The sequence below is a fragment of the Gallus gallus genome, chromosome 3, assembly GCF_016699485.2.
Source record: "Gallus gallus isolate bGalGal1 chromosome 3, bGalGal1.mat.broiler.GRCg7b, whole genome shotgun sequence".
NCBI lineage: Eukaryota > Metazoa > Chordata > Aves > Galliformes > Phasianidae > Gallus > Gallus gallus.
The window spans coordinates 57,779,701-57,797,872 of record NC_052534.1 but is presented as its reverse complement, the minus strand read 5'-3'; the positions used below and the strand labels follow the sequence as shown (position 1 = coordinate 57,797,872).

At 37.8% G+C, this 18,172-nt stretch overlaps 1 protein-coding gene across 6 annotated transcripts in view; it reads left to right on the top strand.

Annotated features, from left to right (window-relative positions):
- LAMA2 (laminin subunit alpha 2) overlaps positions 1-17,941 on the top strand; it is a 336,526-nt gene extending 318,585 nt beyond the window's left edge. For 3 of the 6 annotated variants that reach the window (XM_040697907.2, XM_040697908.2, XM_015284127.4), the window contains 11 exons: positions 353-501; positions 3,542-3,718; positions 4,384-4,597; positions 6,771-6,830; positions 9,292-9,404; positions 10,486-10,675; positions 12,579-12,734; positions 15,338-15,491; positions 15,841-15,971; positions 16,592-16,814; positions 17,663-17,941. In XM_040697907.2, coding sequence (XP_040553841.1) covers positions 353-501; positions 3,542-3,718; positions 4,384-4,597; positions 6,771-6,830; positions 9,292-9,404; positions 10,486-10,675; positions 12,579-12,734; positions 15,338-15,491; positions 15,841-15,971; positions 16,592-16,814; positions 17,663-17,817 — 1,722 coding nt within the window. In that variant the 3' untranslated portion in view covers positions 17,818-17,941. The remainder of the gene's footprint in view (positions 1-352; positions 502-3,541; positions 3,719-4,383; positions 4,598-6,770; positions 6,831-9,291; positions 9,405-10,485; positions 10,676-12,578; positions 12,735-15,337; positions 15,492-15,840; positions 15,972-16,591; positions 16,815-17,662) is intronic. The other 3 variants (XM_040697911.2, XM_040697910.2, XM_040697909.2) reach the window with 1 other exon arrangement.
- The last annotated feature ends 231 nt before the right edge of the window (positions 17,942-18,172 follow it).

Sequence of the window (18,172 nt, the reverse complement as noted above, 5' to 3'; positions counted from 1 at the left end):
AGACCAATACTGTTCAGATTTTTATAGGTATAAATCCAGACCTTGAAACATCTAAAATCAGAAGAACTTTAGGTCCAAAGTCTCTTTTCTTCCCTGCAAATAAGTATGCAGAGAGTTAACTCTTCTGATGAGGTTTTCCAGAATTACCTAATCTCACTCATTCATCATTATAAAAATGATACTGAGTCTGAATGTGGCAGCAGTAGCAGACCTGTAATTAAAATACTGTGACTACAATGAGAAAATTAAAAACAAACTTAAGAAAATAAAGCATACATAGTAATATAAAACTAAGTAAAATTGTGTCTTTTGAAATGTAACTTACCTTCGTATACCAACGTGTCCATTGCAGGCCTACTATGCAGTGTTCCTGAACAGAGGTCGACTGGAAGTGCATATCTCTACTGGAATCCAAGATCCCCACAGAATCACCATCAGACCAGAAGCTGTCAAGTTTCATGATGGCAGAGCACACTCCGTGAGGATAGAAAGATCTAAAGGGTAACAACCTGGCGGTGCTACAGAACATGCACCACACATCATTTAACAAAATGAATGCAACAATGTCATCAGCAATCCACTCAAATGCTTCCACTGAGCCAAAGAATGTGGTGTAATTCGTTACACAAAATTTTGAGAAGTTTCCTGTCAGTACTTGTTATTCCACAGAGCAAGGTTGTAACTGTTTTGAAATGCCACGTGCTGTTGGATACACAATTGTGCCCAGATAAATATGGTAAAACAGTGAAGACACACAGTCAGAGATTACTAGCAGTATTTCTTATTGCTGGAAAGCCATTGCACACCATTTCAGACCCTTTTGTTTTAAATAGAATTTCACTTAGCTTCCTTTACCCTTTCTCAGTTGTTATAAGAAATGCTTATTACTACGTCATCACTCAGGAAGTAATAAGAAACAGCGCTATTGAAGTAGCAAGCAGTATTTATGGCCTGACATCGCCCCTGTTCCAAGCAGTTTGCTGCAGTGGGCATTTACTGTACAAACATTCAGTGGATTAGCGCACTGTGTACAATACTGTTCTTTCTTGCTTTGTTAAAAAGAAATTAGAAAGACAATCCAGCATGTTACAGAAGGGGGTAGATGTAATTGAACAGGCTTACTCAAGCACGTTGAAAACTAAGCTTCACTCCCTATGCTCTGTAACACTGCAGCCTCCTTGAGCGACAGCTCCGATCTGTCTAGTCCCCAGGTGCCCTTCCATAACCTCTATCCTCTCTCTAACCTGCTTTATCTTTTTTGTCCGTATAATTTTTTTTATCTCAGTTTCTTTTGTACTATTAAATAAATCTCATAAATAATGCCTTCAGAGCATATTTCTCCCTGGCTTCGATGTCTAGTCAGAGGTAAAACTGCAAATTCCTTGGGAGAAAAAATTACTTTGGAAATGTACTACTACATTATGCAAAACACTATGTGCTGCTGTGACAGAACACAATTATCCAGTAATGATAATAATAAGCTCTCAACAACAAAGATAGTTCTTTCCAGCAGTGCTACAGCAAGTACAGTAGCTTGACCTGTGAGAGTACATCAAGACACATTTGCTGCACAATGCCACCCAGTGATAATGCTTTTTGGATGAATGACCAGTTTGTTTTTTTAAGTAACTCTATTACAACACAATTTGTCTGAACTTTACAAGTTTCTATAAGCTGAAATGGAGGGAAAAGATATCAATTAAGACTAGCACCCTCCTCATTGTGAACACAAGCTTTATTTGATTAAATACAAAGGATGTCATTTGAAAACTCTCCAGACAACTAATTGCCCATGTAATTATAAACTATTTGCTTTCTCTTCCAAAGTAATTATAGGATACTGTTGGACAACTAATGCATATTATTGTATGGTTCCACTTTGTGCCAAAATGTTTACTATGGTAACGGTTAAAGATAAGATAAAATGTATGTGAGCTGACAAAGATGTTGACAATCACTGTCCATGCAGCAGCACAGAGAATAACTCAAGATCTGACAGGCTCATTTCCCTTTGCTTCCTCTGAAGGCATTGGAGAGAAAAGTCCACAGTCCACCCTGGGACACTTCACAGAACCTGAATTATTCTCTTTACCTCCAGAGAAATCTTTCCCTTTCTATTGCTGAGGGATCTGGGGGAAATCCTAGATATTCTTCAGATCTCTCAAAACAGCGTATTTAATATGCATTTCCTCCAATCCTCTGTAAAATGTACAATTTTCTGACTCTACAGTTTTCTAGACCAAATGAATACACACACATTTATCAGGAAATCAGAACACATGCTGTATGTCAGTTATTTAAGTCAGGTGTTTGAATAACTATCTTGTTCTGTGTAGGACTTGCCTAAATAACAAAGTCAAGTATTTTACATATGAAAATTGATCTCTTTTCAATCAACATTTTCAATAATCAATTGCTGCCCAACATTAGTAATTTAAATATAGTTTTACAGCATAAAGAAATTATGCAAACTAACATTCTCCATTCACATTCAAAAATACTGAAGTTATTATCCAACCTTTTGACTCAGCTCACCTTTAGGAGGTTTTCTCAAAAATCGTTTCATCACTCAATAGTAAATGGCCTCAAAAACAGCAATTATTTTTTATTTATTTATTTACTCTCAGTGTTATACCTTGTTTTATAGGTTGGTTCCACTGAACTTACATTAACACTGCTTTCTCAGTATACACAACCTATGGCTTGGAAAAGTACTCTTTCATTTTCTGTCCACTTTAACAGGTTTCTTTGTAAATGTGGTACAAACCTTCACATTTATATATTTTCTGTTTGCTCATTTTTCCTCATTTCCTGGCTCTGTTAGATCAGCCAGTGGTACTGTGCTTTCAGAGGCCTAAAGCATACCTTCTTCTTTAGGCCCTTAGCAGCGCATTCTGTGGGACAGCTTTGCCTTTAGCTTGTAGCCTGTGTGTTACCCATGAGAGTGAATTATATCACTTGCATCAGTGTGTGATGAAGAATCAAACATTCTTCTCTGCCATCTCCCTTGGGAAAAATAAAAAATACAACAGATCTTCTAGGAAGCGTACAGTGCTTATCTGCAGTTGATTCCTGCAATCAGAGTAGTCTGCAGTTTGTCCCCCTGCAAGAATATAATAGCTTGTACAAACCAAGAAATAAGGAGCCATATGAAAAGCAAGCCCCTGCTGTTCCCATCCCACTGAGCACAGTATGACTATGTAGCATCACAACACAGCAGGCTTGGTTCCTGCCATGTCACTGCTGTCACACTACAAACCACTTCTTCCTGTTCATCCAGAGGCTGATGTTACTGCCTCTCCACAGCACCATTTTGCCAAGCTCTGTTGGAGATCTACCAAGGAAGCACAGCAGTAACTGAAAACCTCCTAAAGGTTAATATTCATTTAATGTGAACCACTAATTACAGCATTTGGGTTCATTCTGCATAATAGCTGCTGCAGGAGCAAATAGGGCCTGCAAAATGGTGATGTCAATACAAGCAATAACCAGAATAAAATATCTATTTTTTGCTTTTAAATGTTTTTCTCCTCCCCCACAGGATGTTCAGTGTTCAAGTAGATGAAGACAAAGTCCAGTCTCAGAGACTGCCAACAGATCAGCCCATCTCTGTTAGGAAACTCTTTGTCGGGGGTACTTCTTCTCAGTTTCACACTGCACCTCTCAGAAACATACCACCATTTGAGGGCTGTATATGGAATCTCGTCATTAACGCCACGTAAGTCACACTAATGCCAACAAATGTTTGTTTAAATGCCTTGGCTACCAAAAGAAACCTCACTGTTGCAACAAGTCATAATAACAAGTTCTAGAACACATTCTATTTTCTTAATATGACCTTGCATTTTTGTCTGTGATATGCATTCCATAGGACGTGCAATTAATGAATTCCTTTAGAGACTATATAACTCCTACCTGTTTAACCATAAAATCGACCTGAAAGATTCAACAGTAACACTGCAGTAAGGCTTGCCTCAGTGATAGGTATTTATGGAGTCCAACATTTTCTTTTAAGTAAGCGAGGCTGATCTCCAAGAGTATCCAAATTCTAACAAATACTGAGGAAATTAATTAGGATCTCATCAGTCCACACTCCATCAGAGAGAGAAGGTCCTTTCTACCATGTGATTCAGCCTTCCTAGGCCAACAGAACTTGCCAGTGAGCATGCATGCCTCTGCACTGACTGTAGGAAGGAAGGCAAGTGATGACTTTCCCTTCTAATTTAAGTGTCTTACCTCAGTAATTAAACCAGATGGGTTTAATCCTGGCAGTTGTGTACTGTGAAGTGGAAATGAACTGCAGCATATAGCTATTGGGTAAAGATAGGTGGTAAAATAGTGGAAAAACTAATAACAGACCTTGATTTCTTCACATGTTCTCAGCCCCATGGACTTCGCTCAACACGTGACCTTTGAAAATGCAGATATTGGCCAATGTCCTTTTCTGGAACCAGAGGCCAGGCCACCTGAGGAAGAAGATAAACCAATTCATTCAACAGTCCTGATCCAACCTGAGCCAGACGGAGAGAAAGAAACAGCAGAGACACCTCCTGCTAGAGTATCTCCACCTCCTCCAACATCTATATCTTCCCCTCTTGTAAGTGTAGGTTTCAACCTTTAACTAGGTGAACTAAAGTTTTTCTTATGAGGCAAAAATGAAAAGTGAGCCATCAAGAATAATTTGTCAAAAAATAGTAACAATTCAGCAAGATACCATATAGGGAACACCTCGTCAGTAAAATGTGTGGATAATGGAAGTCCATTTGATTATATTTGCTTGGATTGTCTCAACGGTATTTTAAAGAATTATGTAGCAGCAAGAATTCCATTTGGCTTGCATGCTTAGCCCTGGACATCCACACTCCAGGAGATAAGCCCACCAATACTTGATCAGAATTGGAAAGGAAATTTTCCTGTGGGAAATCCCTGTCATTACAACATTTCTTATGCTTCTCCAAAGCATGTGATAACAGCCAATTCAGTGACAGGATTGAAGAAACAGGTAGACCAGGTGTTTTATATGGCAATTCTTCCACCACTATTTTTTAAGTTTTTCCCTGAGACTTCAGAACCAAAACCCCAGTCAATGCTGAATCAAGCTCCATGGTGGTTGCCAGAAATCTTAAGCTAAATAGCAGCATTATACAATTACATTTAAGAAACTTCTGTTGCACATCTTTTACAAGTTGATGCAATATGTTACTGTCCAAAACAGATATAAGCTTAAATATCTAAACATTAAAATGAATAATATATCCATGGGAAATTACCCTGGGGAGAAAAACTATTGCATTTTGTTACATATGTATACAAACCATGGGCTTATACAGTATATAGTTCAGTTTGTGTAGTATGTACACATATACATATCAAATACAAACAAGTTAGTAAATTGGACAGTTTCTCTCAGATTGGCTTTTTTAGCCATTTACGAAGGAGCTCCCAAACCAGGTGAAAGTCAGGATTACCCAGGATGTAATTCTGCCAACAAGAGAGAAACGAGCCTGAATTCACTGCATCACTCGTTCCCTGTTACCTGCCTCATTTTCAGAAGTCATAGGTGGTTTTCCTGAAAATAAGTAGGATATCTAGCAATGTTTTCCTACCAAAATAATGGTACAAACTTATGTCAAAAACCATTAATTTATATTTGAGATTCATGGCCACCTTAGTTGGCCAAATGCACACTGTATGGTTTATCTAGGACTTGTCAGGTACCAAAACACATGCAACCATCTGTGTATCTGGAAAGTCTCTTCCAACTCAAATAATTCTGTGATTCCATCGTACTTATACCTAGCTCTTTGGCCTAGAACTGTATATACTGTCCTTTTCATGCTTCAGGACAGGATTTTAATTAACTCCCACGAGGTGGAGTTGTTGTAATACAAGGGCTCTGATGCATCTTTGTTTGCAGTTAAAAGGTAGCAGATATGCAGCATAGTGAGGTTACCATACAAAGATAAGGAAACATGCAACGACAAGGTAAAAAGGGTTAGCCAGTCTTAATGGTCACTGCTGTAAAAGAGTGAAGTCAAACAAAACAAAGAGCCTGAGATATCTGAGAGAAAAAGTAGGAGTATTATCTCTTTGTTAAAATGGAAATAGTTTCTGGTGTTAACTATGTGAGTTTTGTATAAATTATCTAAAATTATCTAGAAATGTGATAACTTAAAATGGTGTTCAGAATAAAAATCCAAATAAAACACCATTACTCCACTTTCTCACTTGATAAAATGAAACAGTTCTAGTGTTCCAAAGACCTGAAACTACATTAAATAAGGCAAGCTTCTGGACCATTTTTACATTCATCTAAGTTTTCCAAAGTATTTTTCTAGAAAATCATACAATCATAGAACCACAATCATTATGTTGCAACATAATAATTAACTGAAGTTTAATAATGAGACAATTACACTTAGAAGCCCAGTTTAGAAATACCGTATATGAAGAATACACATCAGAAAAAAAAAAAAAGTCATTTCTACTTAAGAGGCCTAAATGAACTATTTGTTTCATTTAAGATCTTTTAGAAGTTCTTTTAAATCTCCACTGTGTATCTCTGTGGGAAGGGGGAGTTAAATCCCAAACAAACAAAAAAAATTAAATACCTCTACTAAACACAACATGATCTAGAAGTACAAGAGTTGGGAAATACACTGGTCACTACTCTGCTGTTGCTGCTTCCTGCAAGTGCCAAAATGTTTCTCAACTGAGACCAGTGCTTGGGAAAATGCTGCTTCTGCCTCATATTATTCACTGCTTCTCAGGACTCACTTGCTGCTGAAATGAAGAGCGCCAGCATTATACCTGCATTTGACCCCATGACGGTACCTTCCAACATTTTTGCAAGCATTACTTCATTGCTATATTAACACAGTCCAAGGAGCTGTGAGTGCTGCTTCACTTGTGTTCCCTTTTTCCTGCGTTCCCTGTGATTACTAATACAGCATTGTTTGTAGAGAATGTGTGACACAGTCCACCAGTGGGCTTCTCTGTTCTTCATTTTCACTGTGATTCACACTCCTTGACTTACCAGCTGAGTACCTGATATCTGAAAGTGCAGCTGAAGAGTTCAGTCTTGAGGCTCTCAGGTAATATAGGAGATTATTGAGCAGCCTCATTTAAATGTAGGACACCTTAAAGTCATTACAGAGAAAACAGAGCCAGGATATTTTAATATAGGCCAGTAATCTATGCTAACTTGGCAGTCTCATGGAGGCTGTAAAGCTGGCTGTCCTTAGCTAAAATGAAAGCAGAAATAAGCTTCTAAATAAAACCTAAATTAAACCTGCAAGCACACCCTATTGATGTTTCTTCCTTTTACTGACATTTCCCCATCAACCCAATGGACATTGACTTCTATTGATCAATATTTATCCACAATAAATTGCTATATGCTTGGTTCGATTCCAACCATCACAGGTGTGTCCAGCATGTTCCCTCACATCTCACATTTCTGTACGGTCCTCCTGCTGAGTTGCAGAAAAACTGCAGCTCTTGCTGGTGCAGGGGAGCAGCCACAGAGTCTGGGCCAGAGCCTTCACTAACAGAAACCCGCCAAGGAGTCAACTGAATGTCAGAATGTGTCCTCGAAACAGAAAATATGTAAAAGCATTCCACAGGAAAGTATAGATTAGTTTATTTTTCTGTTCTTTCCTATCATTCTAGTACCAGCAGCTAGTCCCCATCTCCAGATTTTAGCAAGCCCAAATGCTACAGAAGGTATTATATACAGATAGAGATTGATACGTATATGATCTATTACTACCATAGCTGTTAAGCTACAAGACAAACTCATAAATATTAAAATAATTAAACAATTTTCAATTCTACCCAGCACTTTTGGAAAACAGTTTATTTTTCTATTTGATGCTCATTGGAAGTCTGTTGTCACACATTCATAAATTACTCTGGCCCTGCTGAATTTTCCTTGTGTTTTTTTTTTTTTTTTGTTCCTTTCTTGCACACTGATGTGTCATAATGTATGATGTTCTACTCTACAGAGCACTAATTGTGGAAAATTAATTTTAGAAGTTCTCTGCACTGTTGTGAAGGTCTTTATGACGTGTAAAGCAAAAAATACAACAGCACAGAAAACCTGACTGAAAGGGAGAAAGAAATTTCCTCTTTGCAGCTGAAATCTCAGTGCCTGATGAGTCACTCATGACATTTTCCAAATGTTTCACAGAAAGAGTTCTTTGTCAGTAAAGCACCGCACCTTGTGATTTGCAGGTCCCTGCTGAGTTGGGCTCAAATAAGAGACTGCCACCAACTCCAAATGATATCAGGCACAGTGCTTAAAAACAGAGCTTGCAGCTATGAACATTTGTTTGTTTCCCTGTAGTATTGTTGTCCTTGTGTTAGATCTTCTAAGCAGTTTCTTCACAATACTCTCAGAGGGAGGCAAAAGCTAGGCAGGAGTAGGAGCTGGTAATTACCATGGTCTCTCATTGCCCCAGGCAGCCACATCCTAGCGCTTTAGGGCCAGAGATTTAAAGACCCGATGATATTAAAAAGGGGAAGTTATACTGGCAGAGGTGTTTTACCTGCTGTTGTTGTATCACTCTGAATTTAATAAAAGTAAAGCAGGCAGGGAGGGGGGTTCTTCATTTACACACCAGGTAGCATCTACATTAGATGGTTCAAGAAGTTTAAAAAGTTGTTACTTCTATAAATCAATTAATTGCTTCCCTTACTGTTGGTGTGAGCCTTTTAGCCACAACAGAGGAAATATCATCATATTAAATTAAAAAGTAAATCTATATATATATATATATATATATATATATATATATATATATATGAAAAAGTGAAGGCTCATTGACATGTGCAAGATCTGTAGATACTTTTAGCTCATTATTTTTAAGTTAACTAGACTCGAAGTTGACAGGATAGCATCTCCTTAAATTTTAAGTCTGACCTCATTTCTGTAAGGTGGCATCTTATGGTGTAAAACTCAGTTATATGAGAGAGGAGTACACTGAGCTGCCTTGAAATCACTTAAGAATCTTGTAAATACCCACTGACAGCATGAAAGCAGCAATGCTCATATATTACTTTTATTTGCTTTTACAACCAACTTAATGAGCTCTGCTTTTAAAGCAAGTTCCTGTCATACTGCTTTATAACTTCAGCTAGCCTGGGGAGACATCAGCACACCAGAGAAGTGCAGGGCTAGTGTCTAGACTAGCAGAAGTATTCTGATTCCTGAGAAGCTGAAGGACTTCCAGCCTGTACACTGTTGAGATATGAAATACAAAGTTTGCATGACCATTGTATATCTTGCAGGATTCGTGTGCTGCCGACACAGAACCAAGCATTTTGGAAGGTGGCAAGCAATTTGGTCTTTCAAGGAACAGCCATATTGCTATAGCATTTGATGACACGAAAGTGAAAAACAGGTATGTTATTTTGGTAATTAATTTTGATGAAATAACATGAAAATAAAATGCTAATTATAAGAGTCACAAAAGCTTCTCCCACAGTTACAGGCATAATCTAAAAATGACCATATTCCATGACTAATTCCTTTCATTGCAAGAACATAAATAGCATTAAATGTAAAATCTAGGCAATGAACTGCCCATCTCAGTAGCCCTCATAAAAACATTTTAACATTTTTGTAAGTTTTCAGGCACATGCAGATCCTAAACTGACTTTCAAAAAAAAAAAAAAAAAAGGAGAATTTAACAAAGTCACGTGATTGAGTTCATAGGTTGCTTTTTGGAAAGAAGTTTCTTGGTTCAGTCAATTTCTTGCAGTAAGCCAACATTATATTCCCCTTCTTACAGTAGTTAAGATTAGGCTTGTTAGTAGTTAAGATTAGACACTATACCGTATATTTTACTTACGCTAGTTCTAGAAAACTAGGAAAACAATTAAAAGAAAAATCCTATGGTCCTCGCACATCTCTTCAAATCAGAATCCAGGCCAGACCAATTTCATGCAATGATTTTGGATATTTTATATAATCAACTACTTTCAGGTAATTAGTGTTTAATATTCCAACTGTGAAGTCTTCTCTCTGCCTCTTTAAAAGTTTTGTAACCTGTCTTCAGGCAGTAGGACTCATTAGACAATCCACATTTGCTGAATGTCACTACAGCCTTCTCCTCTCTGTGAGCATTATGTGTCTGAATGATGGGTACCGCCACTGGAATGTTACAAATGCTGGGATTTTCCAGCAATGACAGCTGCAGCTGAGAACCTGAATCTCCAAATTCTATGCTGAAGTTGCACTTCTGTATTTCCACAGTAACAGGGCTAATGAACACTCACATGTCAGGGATCAGATGTGCGTGAAATGCAACATACACGTGACCAGATTATTTTGCCTAACTCCTGATGGACAAGTAAAATGTGCTTGTAAACTCATTTTTACAAGCTGTAGTTTTGTTAGATGATGCAAAGAGATATTTTCTCTACTGTGCAACTCTGAATAACCTTCCCTTTGTCTCTGTTTCCTGCTTGTTTGATTTTCAGACTTACAATTGAATTTGAAGTCCGAACAATGGCTGACTCTGGCTTGCTGTTTTATATGGCCCGCATCAACCATGCTGATTTTGCTACTGTTCAGATAAAGAATGGACTGCCTTACTTCAGCTATGATCTGGGAAGTGGAGACACCAACACAATGATTCCCAATAAAATAAATGATGGCCAGTGGCACAAGGTATTACAGTCCGTAATACTAAATTTCTCCCTATATCTTAAGATATTTGCAAAAACGTAGTCCATACAAGCTAAGCCTTCAATTAGACATTTCTGTAGTCTGCAAAATGTATGCGTTAAGGCACAGTGTTAGGGTACACAGTACATGCTCTCCTATCAAAAAAAAATATCAGTGTTGATCTTTGAAATTTCTCCTCCAAGAAACGTATGTTACAGGGCATATTTAGAATATGTCCCAGGTATTGTGAGGTGCTTCAGAAATGTTTCTTTCTCCTAAGAGGACTCCAGTGAACAGCAGCCTATCACATTTGAATACACCTTTAAAAGCCAGCTGTTTATACGTTGATAATGTCACTGTTCAGACACAATGCTTAAAAAAAAAAATTCAACATACAACATTGATTCAATTCATTGGGGAATACATTTTATACTCACAGGTGTATTTGGCAGCCTGTTTTGTGAATTTATGAGGGGAATCATTTATCAATATATGCCACAAGTGGCTTTCTGGTGGTAAGGAAAGGAACAATAACACAATCATGATATTCAGTATTTACTGGGCCAAAGACAACAGATACATAGTGTATTTACCAGGAAAAATAAAAGCTTGAAGGCAACAATAAAGGCACATAAGAAAAAACAGGTAACTATGTATTCCAGTTATATGCAATAGTTATTACATTCTGAACAGATGTTGGTATAGTCACTATTCACAATTCTATCACCAAACAAGAGTAAACCTAATTGTACTTGGGTAAGAGCTTGATTTGGTCTTACCACACCCTTCCTTGGTCCCTCTCTGCTTCATTCTCAGCTGTACCATAGGAATTTTATTTTCATTGGATTTTTATTCAGGACCTTTTTGATGCTAGCAAACACTCTAAATGCAAAATAGTTTCATAAAGGGAAAAAAAGAAAGTTATTGTCATTATTTCATGAGTTTCACCTACTGCCTTAGAACTCTGGCAGTGAACTAACACTCCTTTCTGCTATGACCTCCTATAAATACAGAACAAAGGTGTTTTGCCCTTTCAGCCTCATTTCCAAACATACTAACTGGAGTATCTATTTCTTAATGCAAGGCTATCCTTGTTCGACATGCAATTTGACACTCTGTGAGGATTGAACCCCTATAGTAAATGGCATTTTTATAGGAAAGAATGGAGACAAATCCAAATTCAGAACTCCCAAAAAGCTAGGAGGGCTAGGAGAAAGGCAATCTTCTTATTAAAAGACCACACTTACTGTTTTTAAGAAAGCAGAAAAAAATCCTTGAAATAGTTTAGGATAAAATGTTTCCATCAGGTCTACTGTCTTTGAACAGAAATTAACCTTCAGTTGTTGGGACAGAACCTCATCAGCTCTGCATGTCTTCAGTGCAATTCACAGCCCATTTCTCTGAACAGAAGCCTTATAAACACAGCTGGCACTACTCCAGCCTGAACTATGATTTGAGGTACACTCAAACTAAAGGAATCATGATCTAAGTAATGTCCTGACTGTGCTGTAACAAAACTTTGCAACAGGTGCTTTTATCATTAAACATTTGCTGGTTTTAGTACTTACCATTACTACCTGATTCTGGGAAAAAGAATATTGTAGTGTGCCAATGATAGCAGTAATGTAGCTTTCAAAAGGAATCCCACATCTTTACAGTAAGTCTCATAAATAATACTCATGATGTCTCCTGAACCAGGTCTAATTAAAAGGCAACCATTTGTTTGCACAAAACCTTATACAGGAGCTCTGTTCCATGGACACTATCCATAATTGCTACTTAAGCACTTCTGCTAACCACTACTTTCTCAGTTGTTGTTATAAATTTTGTAATGAGCCCAACAGTTCAATCTGGAAACTCTTTGTTATAAGGAGATTGATTGTATTACATTTGTGCTTCTTTTTAGATAAAAGTCATTCGAACCAAGCAAGAAGGAAACCTCATTGTAGATGGTGTTTCAAACAGGACTGTTAGCCCAAAAAAGGCTGATATATTGGATGTTGTGGGAATGCTCTACGTTGGAGGACTGCCTGTAAACTACACAACTAGAAGAATTGGTCCGGTAAGTAGGTTTAACTAAGTATCCTACACTTCTTAAGTGTGTCTTGATCAGTACCTGTGCCTTCCCAGTTTTGTTTTTCCAAAGACTGCCCAAGAATTTTGATAAAGTGAACTTCACAGAAGGTATATTATCTTCTGTCTGTGGAGGGATTGGACTTAGAATGCAGTTAATGCAAAGAACTAGTAATAGCAAGCACTTACTGTTACAGAAAAGTAACTTGGTAACGCTACACAGCCAGAGAATAAGATCCTGAATACTACTTGCCTTTTCTCTTGGCCATGATTCATCTAGCAGTAAGCACCAATAAATAGTGAAAGCATCATCTCTTAAGAGAAGCAACAGAGGCCGAAACTATCCTGGATAAAGTATCCAGTATTACTGCTGCTTACTGTAGTAGTTGGGTCTGTGTTGTTATTACTAACCCAGGCAAGAAGACGTTTTGAAGTAGACCATGAAAACTCTGTTGTCCACAAATGTGTGTATTTATCACTGTTTCAGTTTAAATGCCCAGCTTCCTTGCTGACACAAAAGATATTTTTGTAAACAGATAGCCCAGAGAGGTCAAGCATCATTTTGGCTTAAATATAGTAGGATTAAATAGGAAGTGTTCCTTCACCAAGACCATGTGGATTTACGTAAACACATCTGAGGCATAAAGAACAAAAACATACATAGCTACCCTAAACTATAATTCCTAGTACTATCAAATTACATTCTTTGAAATACAACTGCAATTTACAAATAATAATCTAAGGAGAAAGGCAACACTAAATCCTTACCTACTGCTCTTTGTCAGAAGTAATAGAGGGAACCCAAGCAGATAAATAGCTCAGTCTGGCAATAAAAATCATGTCAGATTCTGGCAGTCTTAAGTGCTTTGGGATTTAATGAAGCTGTGACTTCAAATGTCATTCACAGGAGATAAAAATCATTGCCTGCCATCCAGTCATTCTCAGTAAAATACATCTCATGATGTATTAATAGAATATTGTGTTGTAGGCTTCACATAAAGTCTCTGAAGCAAAGTTGAAAGCATGTAGTATCTTACTTAGGGCTTTCTGCTAAAACATCAACCTCTTTAGACGTTAGCCTAGTACATACCAGTAGGTGGGCTGGCTTCCTTTTCAGTGCAGAGGAATTATACCTACTTGTTTGGCTCCAGTAGATGTCACATTTTTAGCACTCAGAATTCAGCTTTTTCTGAATTATAACAGCCTGTTATATTAAAATGTAACCAGATTTACTTTTCTATATGGAAACTCAAGTTCTTAAGTACAGAATGTTACCAAGTTGTCCACAAATCTTACATTTCTATGATTGATTTTCATGGTAAAGATGGAAAGATTTGTTTTGTGGTATGGGGCTTCTTAGTAACAAAATATATTGATTTGGAGATGATTTTCACTTAGAAATAGGCCTTATGAAAAACATGATAGAAAGCATTACTCAGATCAGAACTGAATATTCGCTGGTATTTTTAAAGATTTGGTGAACATTTTGTACAGGTTTATTTAGTAGTAATAAGCTATATAATGCCACGTTACATGCAGTGGGTTGTGTGAAGAGTCAAGACTTCCCTCTGCAGGTGTATCTTCCTCCTTTCTGTATTCATACATATTTCTTCACAGCATTTTACATGCTGATTTTTGTTTTCTTTCTTCCTGCTACTTTACTTATAATGTGTTCCTTTTCTTCTTGAAAGCACTTATTTATCATTTTTCTCTCTCCTGCTGTTATCAAGAATAAACTTTCCTGACACTAAGTCAAGCCTTTGTCTAAAGCTGAGGACCAAGATGGAGCTCCTGCAGAGCTAGGGAAGGAGAGCTCTGGGGCTGTTCACAGAATGGGAAAAGCCAGAGGTGTCACTGAAATGGCTCCTAGGCAGCCCCTCAGTCCTGCCCTCAGCCAAGACCTCATTCACACCATCAGCTTCAGTGGGCACACACCACCACCCACGGTCACAGAACTGTGCCAAATCCTGCTCTCTGGCCAACAGTGTGGCCATTATCAGTGTGGTCACTAGCTCTATAGAACATTATGTGAAGAATTATGTATGACCAACAACCTTTACATAAGGGCTCTGTTCATTTTTTGCAGCTCCCTACACTTATTAGCTCAGTTTCATCATGCAACAGTAGGCCTACAGTAAAGCGATTAAAAGGGAGGAAAAAAAAATTTAAAAAACCTCATTACCAGCAGCCCAGAGAACTATATCCAATATCTTTGTCTACTTAAAAACACCATAACCTAGTCAATTAAAAAGGTAAAGTACAGGACATTAAATTCCTGCATTGCTGATGTAATTTGCTATGTTTCATTATGCAGTGTATTATTTTATGTTCCCTCCATTAAGCCAAATAGATGTGAGTCAGATCACATCTCTGGAAAGTAATGTTATTCATCCTCCCTGCAACTGAGATTAGATTCCAATTACAATCAGATATTAAGGATTAGCCACGTAAAATTCAAGTTCCATTCAGCCCCATAAATCCTTAAGAGAAGCAGAGGAAAAGTAGTTTTTGATAACAAAATTTAGGCCTTTATGCTGAGCATTTCAGCTTGCTTTGCACTGTTATCTATTTTGTTTGAAATGTGGAATGCAGGTCACCTATAGCATTGATGGCTGCATCAGAAATTTTAAGATGACAGAATCACCTGTTGACCTGGATAACCCAACTTCAAGCTTCAGTGTTGGAAAGTGCTTTGTCACTGCTCAGAAAGGAACGTACTTCGATGGAACAGGCTTTGCCAAAACAGGTAACTAATTTTGCTGACAGGGAAAGAACAAAGGAAAAAGAGATGCTGTTTTCCAAATATTCAGTGCTGTTGCCTGGAAGCAAGGCAAGACCAGTACTGAAAGTTTTCAGTGAGATTTTTCAATTATCTTGCCTAGTGATGGAATACCTGACTATCTAAGCAAGGCCTCACAACTCAGTACAGCCACCATTATCATTTCTTACATGATTTCACATGAAATGGAGTATCTTAATAATGCTACATTATGGAGGGTAACTATCTTTCATTACTCCAGCAACACGCTGTGTAATTACTAGGAATAATGTAATTGAATGCTTCACTTCACTACACCTTCCTTTTTTTCTCCAAGTTGGTGCATACAAGGTGGGAACAGATCTGCTTGTGGAATTTGAATTCCGCACAACACGAATGAATGGTGTGCTTCTAGGAGTCAGCAGCCAGAAAATGGATGGACTTGGCATCGAATTAGTGGATGGAAAAGTGAGTAGCTAGGCAGTCTTGACTCCATATAACGGCTCTTGAAGCACATTTAGTTTAAATGCAAGCTTACTACTCCAATCTCAAGATAGATCTGTCAGTATCAGGATTACCTTACATGCTCGACTTGCCACCTCCCATACATCCAGAGGTTCTTATACTTCTACAAACATTTTCTAAAATATTTTGTAACGCTTGAGTTTACTAAAACTGCAACATCAATACTTAACTTAGGAAGAATATGAAAAGCTTTGAGGAAAAGCGTCATCAATCATACTAGTTTCTTATGGATATCTTTAATTTCAGGGTCCGGTGAAACAGTCAGTATTCCCTGTCTAAAGATAGCTATTTAGAGAGAGAACTCAAAAACTAAGGCAAAAATGAGAATATGACAAAGTATATAAAAATTTTACACTGTTCTACTCATGTTTATCTGAGTGACATAACGCAGAGCCTCCCTGAGCCTATGAAGAAAGACAGTAATCCATACTAAAGCTTTGATTTAGTAATAGATTGTATGTGTATAATCTGAGCGTGTTGATTTTAAATACTCAAAAATGCAATAGAAATAAGAACTGTATAACCATTTTGAGAACGAGCCCACTTTTGTGTCCTGTTTCCAGGTGATGTTTCATGTTGACAATGGTGCAGGCCGATTCTCTGCTGTCTATGAGCCTGATGCACCAGCCAGCTTGTGTGATGGGCAGTGGCACAAGGTTGTTGCAAACAAGATCAAACATCGTTTGGAGCTGACTGTGGATGACAGACAGGTGGATGGTAGCAGCCCAAACAGGGCCTCTACCTCAGCAGACACTAATGACCCTGTCTTTGTCGGAGGATATCCCGGTAAGCATTCACTGCACAAGTAATGCTTTACTTTGTGCTCTGGCAACTGTGTCTTGATAATGTCTTTAATGCAATTAGGACTAGCACACTAAAGATGATGGATAAAAGTACCCACATTTGTATCACTTGGCATGAAACTTGCTGGTTTCTGCATCCAGCTCCATTTCAGAATAAGCTCTGCATCCCTAAGGGTTTCCTCACCAATCCCCCTGCACAGTCTCAAATGGAGATACTATCACAGAAGAGCAAGAATACTTTCTGCCTTGTGCCACTCACAATGCACACAGCCTCCCACTTAGTACCTTCTTGTTTAGTAATCAAGTAGTAGCAGTATTTGACAAATTTAAATGTACTGGAAGAATATCATTGAAAAAGCAAGGCACTGTGCATATATCAGGCTGTGAAATTTAGGGAATTGAAAAATGTACAACAGCCTGCACAGAGAGATGAGAGATCACAGTCTCTTTCCAATAAATATCTTTGCTGTAGACTCTAGTGATTTTTTAAAAGAAACTAATCAGAAAAGAAACTAGTCTGGAAGTGTTGAGAGAACTTGCTTCGAGCAAAAGTAATTGAATAGAATTCCAAACTGGGCTGAGCTCCGCAGCTAGCTTCATCTACCACTGTGTTGTTAATGAATGCTGGTTCATCTCTTCATAGACAATCATTCTTATCTGATAGCAGTTTGCTTTCTGAAAGCAGTTAAAATGTTTGCGAGTGGTCTATTCTCTTGTATTTATCATAATATTTCCCTCCAGTTTGCAAACAAAAAACTGAGTAAAAACCTAGAGTACAAACACAAACTTATATAATTCCTTTTGTTTATTTTTCTTTTTTTCCTCCCTCAGATGGTGTAACTCAGTTTGGGTTGACCACTAATATTCGTTTCAAAGGATGTATTCGATCTCTGAAGCTCACCAAGGGTACTGCTAAACCTCAAGAGATTAACTTCAGCAAAGCTCTGGAGCTGAAGGGTGTTCAGGTGTCATGCCCTGCAAGCTAACTGTTGTTCAGCTCATATGGGCCTGTTCATATAAGCATTTTAGATTAAAAAAAAAAAAAACCAACAACAAACAAAAAAGCCTATATATACGTTGCATTCATAATAAAATGTCTTCATGCAAGTATGTGAGTTGTGTTTGTGGTACATTCAAATGGCTGTTTCAGGGTACCTCCCAGAGAACATAATTAATCTTCTCCCTGCCTTTTATTAAGGGAATGGGGAAAAAAAGTATTGCTTTAGTCTCCCCATCCCTTTCCTTGTAGTCTGAAATGGACATATTTCAGCATACTTCTGCTGAATGAAACCACCTAATAAGCAGGGTGTTCCTTTACTCTGGCGCTTACATTCCTTTATC